The sequence below is a fragment of the Lasioglossum baleicum genome, chromosome 13, assembly GCF_051020765.1.
Source record: "Lasioglossum baleicum chromosome 13, iyLasBale1, whole genome shotgun sequence".
NCBI classification, from domain to species: Eukaryota; Metazoa; Arthropoda; class Insecta; order Hymenoptera; family Halictidae; genus Lasioglossum; species Lasioglossum baleicum.
The window spans coordinates 4,915,225-4,937,539 of record NC_134941.1 but is presented as its reverse complement, the minus strand read 5'-3'; the positions used below and the strand labels follow the sequence as shown (position 1 = coordinate 4,937,539).

Sequence of the window (22,315 nt, the reverse complement as noted above, 5' to 3'; positions counted from 1 at the left end):
TATTCTTGTAAGGACAGTATGACTTTTAATGCCATGTTGCATAAAAATAACGTAGGATCTACGAGGGGAATATTTTATGTACAGCTAAAGACGATTAAAGGATAATATTGGGTTGGCAAGAAAGTAATTTTGATAATTTGATGTGAAACAGAGCCCAATTTTTTTACTCAAGCAATGAATTTTAACGAATAAGATATTTTCCCTTTTGTTCGATGATCTTTTGCCAAAAAGAATAAATAAGAAAATATTTTATTGATTAAAGATCATCGCTTGAATAAAGAAATTCGATTTTATTTCACCTTAAAATACCGAAATTACTTTCTTGCCAACCCAATACATGCAATCGCAAGATATATTGAATTAATCTTAACCAGTAAATGTGATTGAGATTAAAATGAATTATAACTCACCATTGTCGAAACATTGTAATCACATTAACAGTTACATTTCAGTCGTTAGCTGAGATTATATGTATATAGTTTTCAAACTGTTTATGTTAGATATTCTGTCACACGGTATCAACGTAATCTATCATTGCCAGCGTGGTTATAAATGATGCAGGAAAATTCGCCAGGGATTTCAAGCTATTTTAGCAATAGCTAAAAGTGGTTTTCAGAACTAGGGAATCTCTAATTGTAGAAAAATGTACAGATAGAAACTTTCTGAGAACGTCTTATTAGGCTGCTTCCCACTTTAAAAATATGAATACTCTGAAAAATCCTGAACCCTTCATTCCCTTCAAAACATTACGGTTCATTTCAGTTCATCCGTCATTTTGCCCGCGGCATAAATTTTGGAAAGTGCGAATTTAGTTAGTTTCCAGTTCGGTCACATAGACACTAGCGCACTCAGTGAGAAATCTGCAGATTATTGGAAAGAAAAACTCGATTCTATGTTCCAGGGATCTCTTTTGGTTTACTGAATGTCCAAATAACTTTTCCTCCACGTCGACGTTTCCCCGTCGGAGTTCTTTAAAGCCAGCTCTTTTATTGTCTCTCCTCGTTGTATCTCACTTCGCGAGCCATTGCACATTGGGTGAATAATGAAGAATCAAATTTCAAAAATCGAACATTAAAGGAGAACGAATCAAATTGCTGAATTCAATCCATAAGAAATTAATTATAAACGCCCTGTTTATAACAGAACGTCATGTTACATATCAAAATAGTACACAATATGAACAAATTTCAGTACATGACCTTTTATTTTTTCATCGATTTTTTCGTTTTATAATTCACATTAAATGGAACTTGAACCTTATTATATTTTGGAAATGAAGAAATAGATAGTATTATTTGATTTGACACTTTTCTATGAGAAGTTTTGAATGTTTCTGAGTATTTTTAAATTCTTCTAATATTTTTACTGTTTCAGTTACACCTCCTCTTTTTATTATAAATGCATGAAATCTTCTATAAAAAGAAAAACCATTTTAGTTTCAATATCATGTAAATTTAAGATAGTCCATCGATTATTTTGGTGACTATAAAGGCTACACTCTCCCAATGTTCAGAGAACTAAGTTTGGTGCAAATAGAATCTGGGGCAATTGATTTTAGTAACTAATGAGTTACTACGCAATTCTATATAGGGCTTGCGCAGGCCTATTTCCTGGTAGATATGAATATTTAAGTCCGGTCATATATCTCATGTTCGCCCACTTACCTAATGGAAAAACCTCATTTCTTAATTGGCATTATTAATTCAAATAATATAAGAGCTGGAGGAAATAACTCGTTCGAAACTGTTTTACCTATTAAATAGTCTTCCAAAATTTATTACCATTGATCTCGATTATTTTCGTTAGTCCTTATTAAGTATTGAAAGAGGAAATTAAACTAACCATTTAGATTTGAATAAAATAGAATAACCTAAAGTATAGCATTCCAGTAAAGAATCAAACTTAATACTCACAATTAGTAAAATGTAAATAAATCTTAATACAGCTTAAAACGTTTGTGGAGTAAATTTTAGAAATTAGAGAAAGAAACAAAGAATATATTTTATTAAAGATACTATGTAAGATACTATAAATTTCGCTTCTATGAATATTTTTCAATAATATTAAAAGAGTTGAAATGATTGAATGATATTGTGCCCGCGTGTTCAATAAATAATTTTCTCATTTGCGCGTGATAATTTATTTTTGTGCAGCAAGAAATATATATTCGTCCAGTAAACGATCCAATTTTCAAAGCTTTGCCTGGCAGATTTGTCTACAAGGAAACAACGCGTGTGGAACGCGGGTGGGTATAAGTACATGACAGTTTCTCCGGGAAACGTCCAAAAAGACATCGTCCTGGTTCTGCCAAGCTGAGAAGATAAATACAGGAAAACAGAAATTCTTTTCTCAACGTTCCGTAGCTGCGCTCGGAATTCTTGTAAAATTGTTTCTAATTTGTGTGTGACGGAATCGCTATAACAATTCGGATACCATTACAATGACAGTATATTTATTCACGTGTTCGTTCTATTGATAGTCAAAGTTTAGCAAAGGATAAAAACAATATTTACCTCTACATACGCTGTGAAATATTTTCAATCTCAGAGAAAATAAAAGGTATTTCCATTTTCAAACTTTACTTTTCTCCGGATTTTTCTGGGAAAATGAAGAAAAGTATTCAAAATTTTGGTATCTATACTGTTTACATTTTATGACGAGTTTTTAACTTTAGTTGACCATTTTTTTATAAGAAAAGTTTACAAACAGTTCAAAATAATTACAAAATGACTTTCTTGTCAATAAGATGAAAAATCTCTCTTAAAAACTTCAGACAAGAATTTCTCGAATCCACCGATTACAAAATATTAAAAATTTAATATTCATACTTATTGTATCTTCATGGTTGATATTTAAGAATTACTTTTGCAATTAGTTTAACAGAAACATTTTCCAAAGATGGAGGATGATAAATGGTTACGTGTGCGCAGACAGTCGCTCAGTCACACGATTTCTATGATAATAATTCCACGGTCAAGTATTAAGAGAATTCTCGTTGCAGAACGATCAGGACCCGCGGCAATCATGTGAAAATCGGATAGTTAATCGATCGGAAGTTGAGGCACACCGATTCAAATTCCTCCGGAAGCCGGATTTCATTTGTTGTTATTCACGGCCGACTGATGCGCTGATCTATGTGGCTTTCCGCGGGGCAAATAGAAAATCACGGACGTTTTCGTTCCACCATTTTTGCCGGCGGAGAAATTAAAATTTATGATCGCGGAACACGATTACGAAGACACGTTGGGAGACAAGGACGGGCTTCGTTGGGCCGTAATAAATTTTCGCGCGAGCCGAGCAGACGTTTATTCCGTTAGAGCGCATCGCGAACGGTTTACGATGTGGAGATTTAAACGATATTATTGCACGTATCGTGACGTTGCTAAGACGAATACAGAGAATAGTAACGACTGAATTGCTCCATAACGTTATCGTACACGTACAGCGATGTGCGAAAAATTCGGGCTGTTGCAGAATTGAAGGGAAAAAGTTATCCACTCTCTGACAGTACCGGATCAGTCACGTGGTATTGTACGACATGCATGACAGAGACGGAACGCTTCACATGACCGGGACGTGTCGGAAGCGTGGGGGAATAGCATCCTAGAACGGGAAGGTAGAGTGGGGAGACAAATCTTAATCTGACCATTCTAGGCTGTTACTTGGGTACTATTTTTTATACAGTATTTTATCGATAAATGTCCCAAATGTCTGGCCGATAAGTGTCCCAGAACTATCCCCACTTCTGCGGGCTGTACCCCTTCGAGGCCATGAAGCTCGAGAGGCCTCAATCGCCGAAAGGTATGACTCATACGGCTCGGGTATATCGGTGAAACCACACCAACCTAAATGACAAAACTTTCTCATTTTTCATTATTTTTTTATGGAACTTTCACCACCATATTCGTGGCATTTTTCTAATGCAAAATGATACCAAATATGATATAATTCCGACGATATTTACTTGTGTAATGGACGACGAAAGTTTCGAACGCGTATGGGAAGTTCTTTGAACTGTTCCGACGCGCTGCGACTCCCCGCGTCTCTTTCTTTCCCATACGCTGTCCTTCTGTACGTTCGGTAAAAGTCAAAGAATAGTATCCCTGGCGAATAATTGTCACTGGGCAGACCCGTGCTGGGGACAATTATCGATAAAATACTGTATCAATAAATAAGTTGTCTATTGCATAAGCAATCAAAAAGTCACCCTTCAACATTTTATTCAAGTTTTAGGTGTTCGTTCTTCCCCCGCTCTCCCCTGTTAGCCACCATTTGTTAGACTTTCAGACCGGGAATCAATACGCGACTTAAATCACGTGTAAGTCCAGCGACACGGGCTTCGACTTGTCCGCTCTGCTTAAAGCAGAATTTAATTCAACGAAAGTTCGAGCAAGAATCGACATCTCGGCCATTTAACACGCCGCAGCTCGGCATTAAATCCTGCATTGCCAGGCGGCCAGCCCCCGAAGAACGAGTACCATTATTCTCGTGCGATTACCACGAATTTCACAATTGATTTGTAGCCTCCTGTGCTGCGTTGCGACAATGCTAACGCGACGGCCGCCAGGGGAGGATTGCCGGATCGGGTTGGCGGGGGTCGGGGGTGAAACCAATTAAGCCGTCAGTGCGTTAACGCGTGTCATTCAGTCCCATATTGTAACCAAGTGTGACCAATCGTGACAATGAGACTTAATTGCACGAAGAATGTCAACCATAAGCCTAATAATGATTTGTCGTTGCCGTGGACCTGTTGGTGATTTTCGCCGATCGTTTACAATATTTTCGAACACGATGCATCGGCGAGGGGCGTGCTCTTAAAAAGGCTATCCTGGTTTTGAACTTCCAAAGAAAGAATTTTTTACGTTTTCTTTAAATACCTTGTTACTAAATAGAACTCTGATAATTTTGTCGACTTGTCATTTATTTAAGCGAATCAAACTTTTTAACTGTTATGTGAACCATTTGATTAGCCGTTTTTATACTTAATGGTCTTCTCGAAGAAATTTAAATATTAGAGATTTAATATTACAGAAGCCATAATAACTGTATTAATTACATGCATGTACCTAATATAAAGATTTTAAAATAGAGATTTAAGGCAGAAAGAATTATTTTTTATTGTTAGTTTAAATTGACACTGAACAGGTCGTACTTCTGTTGTGACAACGAAATGAAAATAGAAGCATTGAAAACGCTACATGTATAAAACATGTAATTTCGTAACGTTGCGAGACACTTTCCTAGAGATTTCATTCTGGCACTGACAACACTTTCTTGCATTCGAGTCTCAAGTTATACGTCCAACAACATTTCGTACGTGCACAACCGATTGACCTTGAACTCACAGATGTCGCCAAACTAGTTGTGCAATAGTACAGGACAAGTAACTCATTCGCTGTTGCTCCTTCGTTAAAAGTTTCTTCCTCGGGACCGGAGAACTTTGAAATGTTCATCCCGGGAGCAACCGATGACTATTCGGATTGGACGGAAGTTAAAAATGGAATTGCCGGGGAAAATTAACTGTAACATCGCCGACGAATTCATAAAACTTGCACATGCGAGAAATTCGAACAATTAAGGCGGAACGATCAAATTGAGAAAGTCCAAGGAATTCTGGGAAAAGTTTCGGTATAACAAGACGTTCCAAGATGTTCGCGAGAGGGTGAAACCGAACCGGAGGGAAATCGGGGTACGAATGGGAAAAAATCGTTCGACTTCGGTCATGGCAATCTGGCACCTTGGCCGGCGAAGGAAACGTGGATGATATTCGCTTTGAAGTTTTTTGAATGAAACGCAAATGAAAACACTCTTTACACCTTTGATTGTGCATGAATTATCCGGGATGTACGTTCAAAGTGAACAGTCTAAATTGGCCTCAACCGCGCGCAACGAATGGTCACTAATAATACCTTCACGAACGGAAATGTTCCCAGAAAGAATCAGCCTCGTGGATTCTTTAATCAAAGAAAATTACGCCAGCGTCCTTTGTACGCGTACAGGTCTTCCGCTCCACGCTGATGAAAACATCAGAAACGACACAAGGAATATCCAACAGAGAATATAGCCAGTGTTCTTAGCAGCGGTTGGTAATATTCCCGATCCCCCTCTGAATTATTGCAATGTACGATTCAAGAGGTAACGTGATTCTGCGAGAGAATGCGCGCTGCCATATCAACTAATCCAATACGCCCTCCTTTTTATTATTATTACCATGCTTATATTAGCTTGCCGAGTTGTCGTTGTTGTTGTATGAATCAAATCTTGTAATCAAATTTTAAGCCACTCCCCGATGAGCTAGACTTGAAACTTTAAACATAGCTCTGAACAGGATGACAATGCAATATTAAAAAACGAATTTAAAAACAAACTATACATCTAGGAGAAAAAAAAATCTAAAAAATCAAATTGTATGTATAGGATAGCCTAAAAGTCCCTATACCATTTAAAAATGGAAGAAATCTTTAAAAAATTCAGTAATATTTGTATTTTCGCTGATCATTTTATTTTAATGAGTTAATGGAACAATTTACAAAAAAATTAAATAATTAGTTATAATGAAGTATCATGTCCCATAATGAATCTCTAGGCTTACTACGTATAATACTAAGAGATTATGTTAAATTTATACCCTACAAAATTATAAATAAATGTGGGAGAGTTCGATTTCGTTGAATTGTCAAAGTAGAGGGATCGCTCAAGTTTGGAAACGAGCCAATGCCAGCACGATTGGCTTATTTGGACACAGCTGTGGATCTCGAAATTGAATGTTATTTTCATTCGGGAAAAATAGTTTATTCGCCTAACCATTAACGGTAATTAGCGTCGCTACAGCTCGTCAGATTGTGTAATTGATCGCAATATTATGCTCGAGCGGGCTCTATCCATTTCTAGCGGAATCATGCTGTAATGCCTGCGCCTATTCGGTGCACAGCTTCGTATATAAATTACTGGTATTTATATGTCTACCACGCTAGCTACAAGTTCATTACCGATCTCTGGTATTCACGAATGCCACTGGAATTAATGAATGCACACGTTATATAAGATCTATAATTAATATACTACCAAGTTTATTTTCGAGCTGAATGACCCGCGATCATTGGTCATATTCTTATAGCTCATCAGAACGAAGCATGGAAATAATTTTCTTTTATTCAATATTATTAATTATAGGGCACAAGAAATTAATTTATAATTTGATATACTTGAACAATATTTAGGTGTATCTAGCATACAGATAACTGGAAACAAGTAAAAATTTGTTCCTCCTTTAACAATTTTGATATAAATATATCGATATTCCCGATGTCTTTTCATCTTCTTAGTTTTTCAAAGTTATCAAGCTGATCATCAAAACGATAGTTCCAATATTTTTAATTTATGAATATTGCGATTGTAAACATGCATCCATGAGGAATTATTCGACAAATTTATTTTTTTGGGTATATATTTTGAAAATGGCTAAAAATTTGGATAGACACATTTTTCTTACAAAGGAACAGAAATAGTCACTTTTAGCGGTCCGTAAACACAGTGTTAATGTACAGAATCAATCCCCCAATATAGTAAAAATTCGCAGGAGCATCCAGTACGTCACAAATCAAGAAAAATCGATACTAGACGCGCGCGTTACGTCTGTACATACGTAGTTGGAGGAAGCGGGAATTCAGTTACATTCAGGTATATTTACCTGAAAAATGTGGTGCTCGCACACCTCGATCCCCGAACAAGCCGACTCATTCGGCCGAGCGGATAAAGGATAAAAATTGAAGGAATCTCGCGCAAAAAACAGTCTGCGGACTCGTTTCATAACTAGGAGGCATATTTGGGTCAACCTCATATCCACGTGCACGTGGAGAGAGAGAGAGAGAGAGAGAGAGAGGGGGGAGAATAGCTATGTGCGAACAAGAAATCAAGAAAAGCCGGGCGTTGGAGGGCAGAGGTCGGTGCGACCGATCGATATCTCGATCCGTTGGTTACTTTTCGTTTTGCGTCCACGACCGCAATTACCCTCGTTGTCGCCGATATTAGCCCGCTAATTCTGCTGGGGCGTAGTAGCGGCGTTAACGGCTTAACGGCTAATGTATACGCTTCCTGCATTGGCCCAAATCGCTCAGCGCACAGAATGCGGGGAGTCCACTCGCGCCGAATCGCGCGCGTACCGCTCGCGCGTGCATAATGCGTCCGAAGGATGCTCTCAAGAGCGACGCGTTCTGCCCCAGATCGCGTCAAACCGTTGTTTTGGTTTTGTCCGGCGGCGTCGCTGACACCGTTATTGTTTCCCAAATCCACGCCAGTTAATTAGCATTTTCATCGAGTTCGCTGGGTACGCCGCTGCTAACCAGCCCGACGATGATGCGACGCCGTTCGAGACACGGGAATTAATGCCATCCGGCTTAGAGCTGGATTCTAACGGGGATGTTACGTTTGATCGCTTATGGTACTTATGCCAGCCCACCCGCAGAGTGCGGCGGAACCACTTGACGGCCATAAAAAATCTGTAACTTTGCCCCCGAGACTTTAATGAATTTTTGAGAATTTTGGCATTATATTATACCCTGAGTATCCAGATATTATTATCGTATTGTACTATTTTTTTCACCTATTATAGTTCAAACATTGGCAAGACTAAACGATTTCTTAGATTAACCGATCATTACTAGTCGATGATTCAGACTTTCAAATGCACTTTTAGAATCGGTGAGTATGACGAATTTGGACGCATTGAAAATTTTTATAAACCGAAGTTGCAGTTCCGTGGATATTCGAAGGGACCGATTTAAATATATTTCGATATGCATGTATGTACATATTTAAATGCCAGATCAATACAAATACCGTTCGTCACCGATCTAAAAGTACCGTCGAGGTGGCGGAATATCTCCGTGACTCAAACATTAATTACGGAGAGCTGTCTCTATAGTATTATCGGACAGTGCCGATCAATATCCGGATTTGTTCATATCGATTACCTTTCAAGCCCGGTATACACGGTATTTCTAGGCCAGCTGTTTCTCTTTCAGACTTCATTAACACGGGAACAGTCGACAGATCAATTGAAATGATCCGGAGCTAATACAAGGCAGCCGGTTTCGTGTAATTTTTACACCGGGCTAAACTGCCGCGTATTTTTCTTCCGTCACCCAGTTTTTGCCTGTGTGTCGGGGAAGAAACGCATTAGCGGTTAATACGGCCTGTATTCATTCCGAGGGTCACGAAGCCGAGCGAATATTTCACCGACGGAAGAATATTTCCCCGATGATCGCGGGATCACCGTCCGCCCCCGTTTTCTAAAGTCTTTCCCCTGAGATTACGAGAAATTAATTGCGAGAAGGATTCCGATTTCGCACACTTCGCGGACGAATACACGCAGACGTCAGAAGTGCGTTCCAAACCGTCTCCGTTTACGGCGAAAGTGTTCACGATAAAGTTAAAGGATAAAGTTAGCCCATCCCCCATGTTTAAATATTTGTAGGAAAAACTGGTAAAAATACAAGACCTGCCCAATTCACTCCGTAATACTTACCCTCTCCAGGAATTGTGACTGATCGTCACATTGAGCCTCTCGTATCTCTTGAATAAATGATTTTTCAGTATGTGAACACTATCTTATTAAGAATATGAAGAAGCATTAAGTGGTGCACTAAAAAATATATGTTTCCCTTGTGGTAGTATGTGGTGACCCATCCTCTGTGTGTGTATGTATTTTATATTTTTAAAATATTCAACTTCTGTATTATACTTCTTCTCTGTGATAAAAATATTTGTGTTTGAAACATCCTGCGTGTCAAGTAGTCCCAAAGTAAAATGTAAATTAAGAAATTGAAGTATAGTCCCAAAGTAAAACATAAATTAAAAAATTCAAGACGACAATGGGGGGTCAACAAAATAAAATTCCGAACAACAACAAATCCATACCAAGTACATTCGTCTACCCGACCAGCTTACCGAGTTCACTAAAAAATGTCGTTCATCGTCTACGAGACGTACGGTCCAAAAAGCCCGCAGAAATACGAAAAAAAGAATCGTTATCGAACCACACAGTTTCGAACACTCGAACACAACTGCGAGATAAAAAAGCTGTTGACCGTAGTTAAGTACACACGTAGAGTCTCCGGGCCGTTTTCAGTCTCCTGCAGCAAATCACCAGGCACGTCTCGCGACACCGGGCGGGCGGGAGGCGTAAAGTTCCGAGGCGTGCTTTTTGCCCGACGGATTTGTAAAATTGATTTCGCCATCGAGTTCATGCTTTACGACTTCGAGCTAGTACGCTCGACACACCGGCCAAAGAAGGGCGATTTATTTCGCGCGCGCTTTTTCCATCCCCTGCTCGAACGACGGCCCCGCGCGAGCATTAGACGTCGCGTCGCGGGTACTCGCGAGCGCATAAACACATGAGCACACACACACACGTAGATTGGCGTACACGCGACCCCGTGATTCGACACGACGAGAGGGACTTAGTTCCTCAACGTGTTTCCCTGCAGACGCTTATCGAGCCACCCCCATCCCGCAGAATTCAGCGCTATTAGAATACACTCCGCGATAATACTACACTCCCGGTCAAAAAGATAGCACACGTGTGCTGTCTGATTCTTCAAGGTAGACTTAGAATTCTTAATGTTCTATACATGATTTTAGCAATTCTGTAATGAGTAATTACAGTTTTCTTCCGATATAAGAGTTGGGGCGACTTTCGACGTATTATTGATGAGGTCCATCAATGTTTAAAAAATTTTTTAAATGTCTTCGACTAATGATATTTTGCTTGTGCTCACATTTTTGTAGATTCCTTTTGTAATGTCTCGTTAGTTCCTCTTCCACTGTTCATGCAGCGATGCAAAATTGAAAAATGTCTACGTCTCGCTGTAAAAGTAGAAAATAAATTTCCATTTCAGTTTTCGCCGTATAATATTCTCAGACGTCTGGAGTGCACAACGAACGTTTCCAGAAATAGTTTCAACTCCAGACTTGCGAGTAATTTTTCGTGATGGAACACAACAGCTTGAGACACTACATGAAATCTGTTAATTTGGTACACTTGATAGCGAACTCTGGGCATTTTCTGCCGCATTATCTTGTACTGTTCCAAGGATCATTCCTTAAATTTTCTCCCGCATTACTAGTACTGTTTCAAGGATCATTCCTTAAATTCTCTCCCATTTGTTGTTGAACAGCCTGTAATAGCGTCTTACAGTATTGCCACGGAGTGTACATCTCTCGGAGATTTCCACCCCCGTTATCTCTGCTCCCACCACCCTGTTCCAGTGCATCTTCGCGAGTCCTCTTCCCCAGTGCCATCTCGCCAAGATTTTAACGTCAACGGTTGTCTCCGCGACTTTGCATCCACGTCGACCGGAGGTAGATAAATCTATTTTAGCTTCTTTCCTCCGGGTCTACGTGCGCCGGACCGTCATGCTGTCGGGGGTGCTTGGAGAATCAACCCCTCCTCTCCTTCGTTCTTTCTTTTCTCCTTTCTTCGTCTTCTTCTTTTTTTTTTTGCTCGATGGATTCTCAATGGATTGTCGCGTCTGCCACGGTTTTTGCTCGCACTCTGTAAACCGGGATTCGTGCTCGAGATGTTCCTAGGGAGCCGAGCAACTACCACCAACCGGTACATACATTACCAGCTCGCGATTCACCCCCGCTTCCACCCTTCCTGCCCCCTCTCTCTCTTTCTCTCTCTCTTTCGCTCGTTGGTTTCCTCATGGTGGAGGATCCGCTTTTACGAGGCACGGATGGGCAACGCGGATGAAGCGGCACGGCGCAGCCCTTTGGCGCCAGCTCCTCCTTCAAATTCCGCCAGATATTTTTATTCTTTTCCGCGAGCGAGTTAATGATTGCGGTTACCGCTCGCGCTGTAATGGACGAGGTATCAACGTGACGGGAACGGATATACGGAAATTGGTTTTTTAAATTGAACGCCACACCCGGAGCGAGGCGGCGCTCGTCAGTGTCACGTTTATCGGAAGAATGCTTTAATTGTATACTTAATAAAATATCAATTATATTTCTCCACGCTAGCGATCAACATTAAACGCTCGGCGAGGCTTAGATGAAAAGTCGTCAACGTCTGTTGTAAAATTAAAAATCCGAACAACAGTCTAACTGGGCTCATTTTATAAAGATAAATTTGATTATGTACATCATAAAATATTTGTTGATGTAATGACTTCTTTCCCTTAGTAATTTAATCTGTTTTTATGTCTTATTCAATGTCAATAGTATAAAAACACGCAAATTTTTAGACGTCACGGGATCAGAAAGTTGACCGACATTCTAAGCTCATTTTACAAAGTGAAATTGGTACCTATTTTCATTTTCTTAAGTTGTTGTCTTCCTGAGGATGATCTAATACTAGAAAGCAGTCGGAAAACAAAGATGATGTTTTTTACAGTGTTTGAACATTTTTTTACGACTCAAATCACCATAGATTTGAAACATCCTCCCTGCAACGACCCCATAAAATTTGATATACGATTTTTTGTGGCCGTTTTAGTGCACCCTGAATGAAAAGTGTGCATCTCCGCTTTTCCGGTCGTATCCTAATGCAAAAGAAGCTTTCGTAAAAAAAAAGTGTAAGGAGGCGAAAGTAGGGTTTTTACACTTCAAATATCACTTATACTTTATTAAATATGACAATGCTAGAATAGTCATTACAAGAATAGTCATGTAAACATTCGATAATAAAACTTAAAATGTAAAACTTAATCTGTCCACATATTATTACACTGCACAAATGAATATATAAATATTGATAATAATTGTAATAATGAGGCTGCATCCGTTTTCCCTATGAATCGTTATTTACAATTGTAATGGGGATTGCAAGAAGAATAAAAACCTTTTTCCAGTTAGGTTATGTAAAGGCGCAAAATATTGGCACACGCTCGGAAATCTTTACATGCACGTTATGTTTCGCGGAAATATTGCTTCTATTTCTTCGGACAAAGGAAGGATGTCTCGACAGTCATTGCAGTTGATTTTGTGCCAGTTTGAGAGCTGATTTAGAGGGTATACTTTTGCAATACATTAAAAACGTGTACGAACGCTAAAGAGAGGATGGCAGAGCAATTCTATTGGATTTACGGACAAATTGCACGAATACCTGATACAGAGACAGAGAAGGAGAGAGAGAAAAGCTGTTGCATAACACATACAAGCTTCTTGCTTAGTATATTAAAGTGCGCTGAGAAGCCATTACATTTCCATTATAACACTGTTTATACTTATCTTGCTTTCCAAAGCATGTACGACAAAACACTACATAGATCAAGATTATTCAAGACGTGTTTTCATTTTAAACTGTGAAAGCATATTACGAAAAAGAAAATTAGTTTTTTCATGCAAGTTCTAAAGCAAAGCGGAATTTTCAACCGAAATTACCTTGTTAGAATAGGAGACCCAAGAGAAATTTGATCCACCAGATTAATTTTTTCAATTGAGAAGTTTCTTAAAAAACTCTGATTTCTTCAAGTACTTTGCATTTTTATGAAAAACTGTTCCAGTTCTTCCATAGGTCTTTCATTAACATATACATATACATGCTGAACAAATATACAATGAAAAAATAAAGAGAAATAAACATTTCTTGTTATTTCAGTACACTAAATTGAATATAAACTGAAATATCGAAATGCGAAATTCGAGCATACTAATAGATATCAACGAATTACATTATTGATATTTTTTGGACAGTTATCAAATGGTAGAAGCTTCGTTACGATTTAAATTAATACAAACACTTATTGTTAATGGTACTGCTGCTAGAACCAGAACTGAATTTGCTAATGTTCGATGAATCCAACTAACATTTCGTATGTTTGTTCGAATATTACTCGTAACAACACATCAAATTGATAATTAAATAGACGTTACACGTGTAACAGAAAATTTTAACGTTTCGTTAATTTGATGCATTTTTTAAATACAATTTTTATATTATACAATTTGTTATTTTATAATAATAAGTCAGTGTTTACTAGTTACTTTTAGTACTAGAAATATACAGTGTGAAATAACATGTTCTATCGTTCGACATCCATATAAGAACCGTACTTATCGGTATGATGTAAAATGGAAGAAGATATTTCGATCGGCTGCACATATTCGAGTTCTTCGATCGAACTTTAATAACCGAACCACTCGAACTATGCTCGTGCGTTATACTTTATAGCACAAATTCAGCAGTAGTACTCTACAGGATGCTCCAAAGTTAACTGATCAAACTTTGTCAGACTGGTGCACGAATAAAAGCAAGGTAAATATAATTTACAAACATACATACATTTGGAATACTTAAAGTTATTTAAAAAGAAAACTAATAAACATTATAGAAGCAAAAAGCATCTTGGACTATTTTAAAATTATTCTGAAATCACAAATGAAGTATTTTAGAGTATTGTACTTACAGATAGGTTTAGCAAATAGGTACAAGAGTTTTATTTTCTCCAAAATATATTCAAAGCTCTACTAACACCAAACGGCATTTCACAAAAATTTGATCGACAAAATAAAAAGATTTTCTATAATTATAAATAATGTAATGTATATGAATGTAGGTATATATTTAAATTCACACAGAAACATTTTTTTTTGGAAATAGTGCTTTAAAAAACAATATGAAGAATTATTCTTATATTTTTTGGGGGGCAAATAATTTTTATTTTACATACAAATCTGCAGTCCAAATTCTACATTAAACAGTGATCCACATATATTCTCAAATAGAACATTACTCTTATCGTTCATGGATGCATTTAATCCCTTAAAACGACCTATAAAAGACAGCAGAGTCTCGTTTATAAAAGCACACGCGGTGTTCGCAGCTCGAGCGAAAGTTATCTGCACACGGATGGACATAATTTTGCAGTGAATACTGCTTTTAATTCCATGGAAAAATAAGGAGCACCGGGTGGAAAGTTTACAGCAACGGGGGGTTACATGCTGCGGAAGCATTGAACCGCAAAGATTAAGTTCGCGACGAGGCGGTTATGCCAATATGAAAGCCTTCGAGGCTACAGGAAACAAAGTTGGGTAGTTTATAGTGTGCCTAAACTTCAGCCACCGATAGGAATATAACTTATTCCTCGGGCGGTCGTTTTATTTCGCAGAGAGCCCGAGATACCACCGGCCCGGAAGACGAAACTGAAATCTCGCGTGTTCGGTATCGTTTACCCTGATGCTTTGCTAGCTCTGCGGAATGCCCTACGAATGGAACGGTCACTGAAAAATCTGCTACTCGGCCTTCGGTCTAAGTTAAGATCTTTGCGTGAGCGAGGACGGTTGTTCGTGAGAATTCTTAGACATCTGTTGAATAACTTTATATGTGTGCCATTAAGCCACTGATAGAATTTAATTTTCACGATACTTTCAGTGAAATGTGTACAGGCTGTGTCAAAATTATATATCGCGATCACTATAGCGTGATTCTGAACCTCTGAATAGGTCGAGATCCGTTAAAAAAATGGACCACAAAATTGATCTCGACCTTCTTTCAAGGTCAACCTTTTTTTTTATAGCATAGTACTCATCACGACTATCATAAGTCTCACAGGAACTATAGGTCTCGAGTCATCGTACTATACGATGTAATAAAAAACAATTCTAAGATTCAATGTCAAGATCAATTTTGTGGTCCATTTTTTTCCCATTTCATTTTTGATTCAGAGTCACGACATATGTATAATTTTGAAACACCCTGTACACAGCACTGAAGATTAGGAAGAATATACGAGGGTTGGTTAAATGTTAACTGAATTCTGTATCGTATAGTGCAATAATTCTTATCTATATGAGACCATGTGGAAGTTTAAGCACAGGTGTTTAACACCCAGTCTGCATCACGTGATACTGTGCTTAATTGTTTTTTTTTTAACAACTGGAACAGTGAGTAAACGAGTAATACTGATTCGCGTTGCATGACGTATTCTTATCGCGTTTTTAATTATTGATGGTATAACGCGCACTGAAATCTTGCATACGTTATGTTAACAGTTTGAGTACGAGACGATCAGAGGGCATAAGTGTTCGTGTGGCATAGACCGTTTCGTAGTTGACCGATTAACACCATAGTATTTACAAGTGCGTACAAGCGAGTTGAACATACGTTTATGAAGGAAGATTTGATATTATGGTAGATAGTCTTGTAAATATTCTAATTATTTCATAATTATGTCGCCTCAGTGATGTCACTTCATTTCCATAATTAATTCGCTTGCGAGTTTGAATTTAATTACGATATTAGCGAATTATCTACTAATTTAATTAATAAGCCGAGGATGTGTTTGCTCTGTGAATAATACTGACCGACATCGTCAAACTAATATTATGTCCTTCTATTTTATTGTATAAGAGATTTTATTGCTAGATTAATCATGGAAATAATAATGCACTATTCTGCAAATATTGGCAAATACATTTTATCCATGAAGAAACAATTACGTTTCACTTTCTTTCAAAATATTTATACATTTGCGATACATTTTTTAAAAGTATCTCTTTAGTTATAAAGGTGAAGCAAGAACCAATTGTTCGTGAGAGTTAACTATTTCGGTAATATTATAATTACATTCCGATCCGTAATGTCGACAATATATGAGCCGTTTATGTCAATATTTCTCTATTTGGCATAACACCGTATCACATGGGTGAAATTGTCAGTAAATAATATAATTATAATATATTTTAAGCTGTTTGCGATATGTATGAACTTTTACTTAATTCCTCATTATCCAATGATTAACTAAAGCACCATTTATGCATTAAACGGCTCATGTGGGTCAATACTTTTGTCCACCACTGTGATTACGAAGTAGACGTCGTTCCAAACAGTACTTTTACGTTTCTGAGAGCAACTGGACAGGAATCGTTGTCGGCAATTCGCATGCATTAAAAATTCATCACCGGATCCGTAGTAATCCGTGATTTCTTCCCTGGTTCTGACAGTTCCACAGGGGAAATCGGTTTTTGTTTTCCGTTGAGTCGTCGTCGAATCGAACAGGGTTTCTTTGTAAAATGAAAATCAACGGGAAGCCCGTGCGCGACTTTCGCGGCCAGCTGAATTATTCAGAATGCACTCACCGACCACGTTGAGGGTGTAGTTCAGCGACATCTTCGGTTCCGTGCTGACCTGGCACTCGTAAACCCCGGAGTCGCGTTTTTGTGGCGACCTGATCTGTAGGGTCCAGTTCTCGGACTTGTCCGGATGGATCACTAGGAACCTCAGATCCGAGGTGTACATGAAGGTGCTCGCGCTCAGGATATGCATGTCCCTTTTACGCATCCAGGACACCTGCAAGATAAACAGAAGCAAGCCGCTTTAAGCCCAAGCGATTCCTCTAAATCCATCTTGAGGGTTTGCAGCCGCAGCTGCAGTCACGCTGCTTTAAACGACGCTGAATCTTGAAAAGGCGCGTTCGCCCTGGATTTAATTACGAACCGACGGATTGCTGCCCATCCCTATCTACACTTTCTCCACGTTTCGCAAGGAATATTCTCCTCGTTTTCTTTGTCCAGATATTTAGTACTGAGATATTGGTGGAAATCCAATTGCAGAATTTGGAACTTTCTTAGAAGGAACTTTCTTAGAAATTTGTAAATTTTTGTGAATATTCTATTTAAATAATAATTAAATCTGCTTTTTGATAACTTAGACAAAGGAACACGTTGTTTCTCCTACACTTAGGAAAGAAGGATACATCGGGACAAAAGCGATCGTTCTTCGGTAACAAAAATTTTTGTTTGAGATAGACAGTAATAGTGACAAATGTATTTTTTAGTGCACATTTCATGTGTACAAATTAACCTTCTCACTAGGGTTAACAAGTTAATTCGTAATTGCATAATATAAACTGTAGCATTTGTATTAGTATCATTTCAATTTTATAATTGTTCGTATTGTCTCAATTTGGCTTGTCTTTCATTGAGCCTTCATAGCAGTTCCTGATTAAAAACTCGCTTAGCTAAAAGGTTAATCCGTCACTTTCATAATTAATCAATTATTTTAGATTGAAACCTGTAAACCGCCATATTGGAGGTTCATTAATTCCTTCTTCTCATCATGCCCCTTATACAAGATAGGATACTAACACTTTGGTTAAAATTATTTTTCTGCTTCATTCAGAATATTCTGTTGGTTTTCTGTACACAGCTTAGTCTCCGTATTGCGTGAAATTGTTAGTGTAAATTCAACCGTAAAATTTAGAACTTTCTTAAACAAATGCAAATTGTAGAATATTCTACTTTATGAAGGTAGATTGAGGATAATTGTTATATCTACTTTTTACAGTTAATATTGGCAGGATTCTATTTTGCGATCATCCGATTGAAACTTCAGGTAACTCTATAGAGAACAATTTCTTTACTTCAAATCTGGGTTAATGTTTATTGATCTGAATCCAAATAGAAGATCATGCTCGCATCCACGGAGATGCATTGCAGTCCAAATATTGTTTCCTTCGAACTGGAACTCTTTACGAAGATTTCTACTTTTTCCGTTTACTTGGCTGACAATGAGATACGTTATGCCTTCCTCTCACTTACCTATATCTATGAGATATATCTCAATGATAGAATTATTAGGAAAAAATCATTTGTGTTGTTATGTAACACTATCTTTTATGCTTTATGATTTATAATCATATTGAGTACACGTTTCTTTGAACATGTGCAATTGTGTATGTTATTTAATTAAAATCTCATAATTACCATAAATTTCTACCCAATTACTTGCAGTTGTTAATTGATACTGGTTATGATTAAAGTTTCATTTGTTAGATATAATATGGGAGCGCATAATTACGTAATCATTAATTCAAGCTGTCGAATCACAATTTTACTGAAGCACTAAAATTTATTAAAAATACTAGTGCTTGTTACAAAAATTACATATTTACAATTTTTTGCAAATATATTCGCGCCGTACGAATGTTCACTATACACGGTATAATCTCATTTTAATCATAATTTGATCATTTAATCTCATTTTATTCTTCATGGTCCAAAAACAGTAAATTGTAAGCTTAATTAAAGTTTACTTAATTTCATTGAACATTGTTTTTCCAGTAACCTTCGAAACAACGTATAAGTCATAGATCTACCCAGGTTGTAGAAATAGTTGAACCGCATTTAAGAAATAAACCGTACATTTTTCTCAAAAGGCAATGGTACGAAAAACATAACAGGTTACAACAGTTGTGAAGATTTACTAACATCCTGAAACATAGATAAAATGCGACCACCAAAAGCCGTCGTAAATCTCAGTTGGTCGACGAACATTTCTCGAAACCCTTTCTATAGCTTCTCATTGTTTCCGGCGCTAACCAGTCTGCCAACCGTTTAATGCCTGCAGAGGGTTTCCGGGCACGGTTTACGTGACCACGTCACAGCCACGAATTCTAATTAATTTCCTCTCTTTTAGAACCTTTAATTAGTAATCACTAATGCATTCCATACCATTTCAATCAACAAATACTTCATAGAATTTGAGGGAATATTCTAGAGCAAGCCATTGAGAACATCAATTTCTTCAATTATTGTAAAAAATATATTTTCAAAATTTGCAAATGCCTATAGCTGATGTATACGTATGTATACTGACTTGTTCTTTACTTGGGTAGATAATTTGATAGTTAAGATGGATAATAATCTTCTTCCTAAAATTAGTCAATGGTTTCTAGCAAGCAACGTTTTACATGGTAATTAGTACAGTAAATTGTTGTTTATCCCACGTTGTACGTCATGGAATTTTCTTGCGCAGAAAACTTGTCTGACCACAAACTTAGCTGGAAGAGATCGTTTCATAATTAATTTTCCGAATACACTTTCCCGGCTGGCACAGGAGGGCACAATTAAAACCGTTTCAGACATTTACCTCGCGGAAAGTTTTTGTATAGTAATTACACAAGCTACGAATTAACGCTCATAATGAAAATGCTAGACGATTTACACGGCAAGTTATCTGTATAGTGGTAATAGCTATACAAGAAACTGGATAGTTTTCGAAGACCTGCAGAAATAATAATTAACTTAATCTTCTAATTAAAAGATCTTAGGATTTGTTGGATCTAAATATTGTCTAGTTGTACTATATATTTCACAACAAATTATATCTACAGAGTCTTGGAAAGTACCTTAAAGTAAGTAAATTCTGTTTGTAATTTAGTACTCACAATTAGAAGACTGGTTTTTATGCAAAATAAAAATTGGAGTGAAATAAAAATCTGTTTCTTTTCTTACTAAATTTAGTAGGTTGGAACTAATATGACTGTATTATTAAATTCTTCTAATGTTTCTACTACTTTACGTTTCTCCTACTCGTTTTTGGCCTAAATGCATGACATCCAAATTTTGTGCAGATTTCATTAATGATTGTATGTTCCTTTTACACACAAATTTCATTTTTCATATAATGTTCTCTAAAATATGTAGGTAATAATTTAGTGAGATAACTAATTAAATTTCTCATTATTATGTTGGAATTCGAGGGATAAGCAGCTCGGGTGTCTGGAACTAACTAGCAATAGTCGATCACGAGCCAACAGGTTCCAATTAGTCAAATTAGTCTGACTAAGTGATCATTTACGATCAGCACGTGTCATCGATAGGGTCACACAAGTGTTAGACGCTAATATCTTAACGTTAATCAATCTTACTACTATGACAGTGTAGCAAACTTATCCGATAATAAAGTACTGAATCTTTATTGAGCATTTATACCACCATAGAAATGTACCCAAGACCATGGGAAATATCAAATTATTGTTTAAAGATATAACTCGTGTGAATTTATATAATAACAACAAATACTATCGGCAATATACAGGTTGAGTCACCTAACGTTTCCACCTCAAATATCTTTGTTGTTTTTAAAGATACGTCAAATATCTGAAGGACAAAGATGATACCAAAAATATTTTTGTTTTTATGTGATTCTTTAGAGATATCAAGGTCACCTTCATTTTTTTTAAATTGAAGCACCCTTTTTTAAACACCTACAATGATAGTCCCTTTCATTAGGAATTCAGTGACTATAACTACCCATGCACGTATAAACTTTCTAAGTAGCTCCTAGTACATATAACAGACACGGAACATTATTATTTTGCATTAACCATTAAAAATTCCCAGTCTACTCCACTCGTTAATCACTCACTATTTTTCGAAGTCTCTTATTTGTAGACTTCATACTTAGGCTTTAAAAACAACAAAGATATTTGAGGTGCCAACGTTACGTGATTCACTCTGTATATTATCATAATATCCAGTACAATAAATGAAATGACAAATAAGAATTATTAGAACTTAATTTACTTTGTTTTGCTAAAATGAAAAATGCTTTTCTACAGTGAAAAATATATAAAAAATATATGTGTAGTAACATCTTTTATAGAGGGATCAAAATGACCCAGTGGTTGACTGGCTTTGTTCTATGAGTCTGCATAGTCTGAGGGTCGGAGAGTCTTTTTGTGGGTTTACGCACAAACGCGCGTACGAGCAAAAATTTCGTGGGACCAGGAAACTTTTGTATTAAATTCTCGGACGCGCTTGCGAGGACGGAACGCGTTTTCCCACTCGGACTGACGAGAATGGGTCGCTGAAAATTGAGGCCACTGGGCTCCGAGTGGTCAACGAGTGTTCGCTAAATACGAGGCAGGTCGAAGGAACTTTTACGCAGCGGATTACTTTGTGAGCAGGGTGAAAGGGTTGACGAGAGAATTGTTACTGATAACGAAATTTTTCGAAAGCTTTGCTGAGATTCCTTTACAAAGAAATATCGTAGCTGACCAGAACGGATTTTCTCTACAAGGTCGTGCTGGACTACACAGGCTAGTGTGTTGCTTTTTAGAAATACGTATCCAAAAGTAATCGTGGAAATTTAAGCGTTTAATTGAAGAAATTATAAGCACCACAAGTCACTCACTCGATTTTTCACGAATACATTTTTCTCCTACTTCTACAGTTTCGATGATGTTAGCTATTATATTAGACTGTGGATCTTTGTGTGAAATAAAAATTTTCTGCAACTTTTGCAAGATGCAGAAGCCACTTTTACCAAGTCGAAAGTAATATATTGATACTCTTCAATTTTTTAAACCTTATTATTATTTTAAATTGCAATTATTTATTTTTATAAATATTGTCTATGTAAATTGCAAGAGACTGGAGCCAAATTGTTTATATTATTTTAAATCTATTGAGTCTGTTCATCAAGAAAATATGTCATATTCGATATTGGCCAATGGACAGTTCATAAGAAATGTTAATACATAAGAGATGTCAGATGGATGAACATGAAACAGTGTAAAATAAAATG

At 37.2% G+C, this 22,315-nt stretch overlaps 1 protein-coding gene across 1 annotated transcript in view; it reads right to left on the bottom strand.

Moving 5' to 3' along the window:
• The window catches only part of Dpr1 (defective proboscis extension response 1), a 467,695-nt gene that overhangs the window by 166,149 nt on the left and 279,231 nt on the right, over positions 1 to 22,315 (bottom strand). Inside the window, exon 3 of the mRNA XM_076436345.1 lies at positions 17,083 to 17,293. Within this exon, the coding sequence (XP_076292460.1) occupies positions 17,083 to 17,293 (211 nt within the window). The remainder of the gene's footprint in view (positions 1 to 17,082; positions 17,294 to 22,315) is intronic.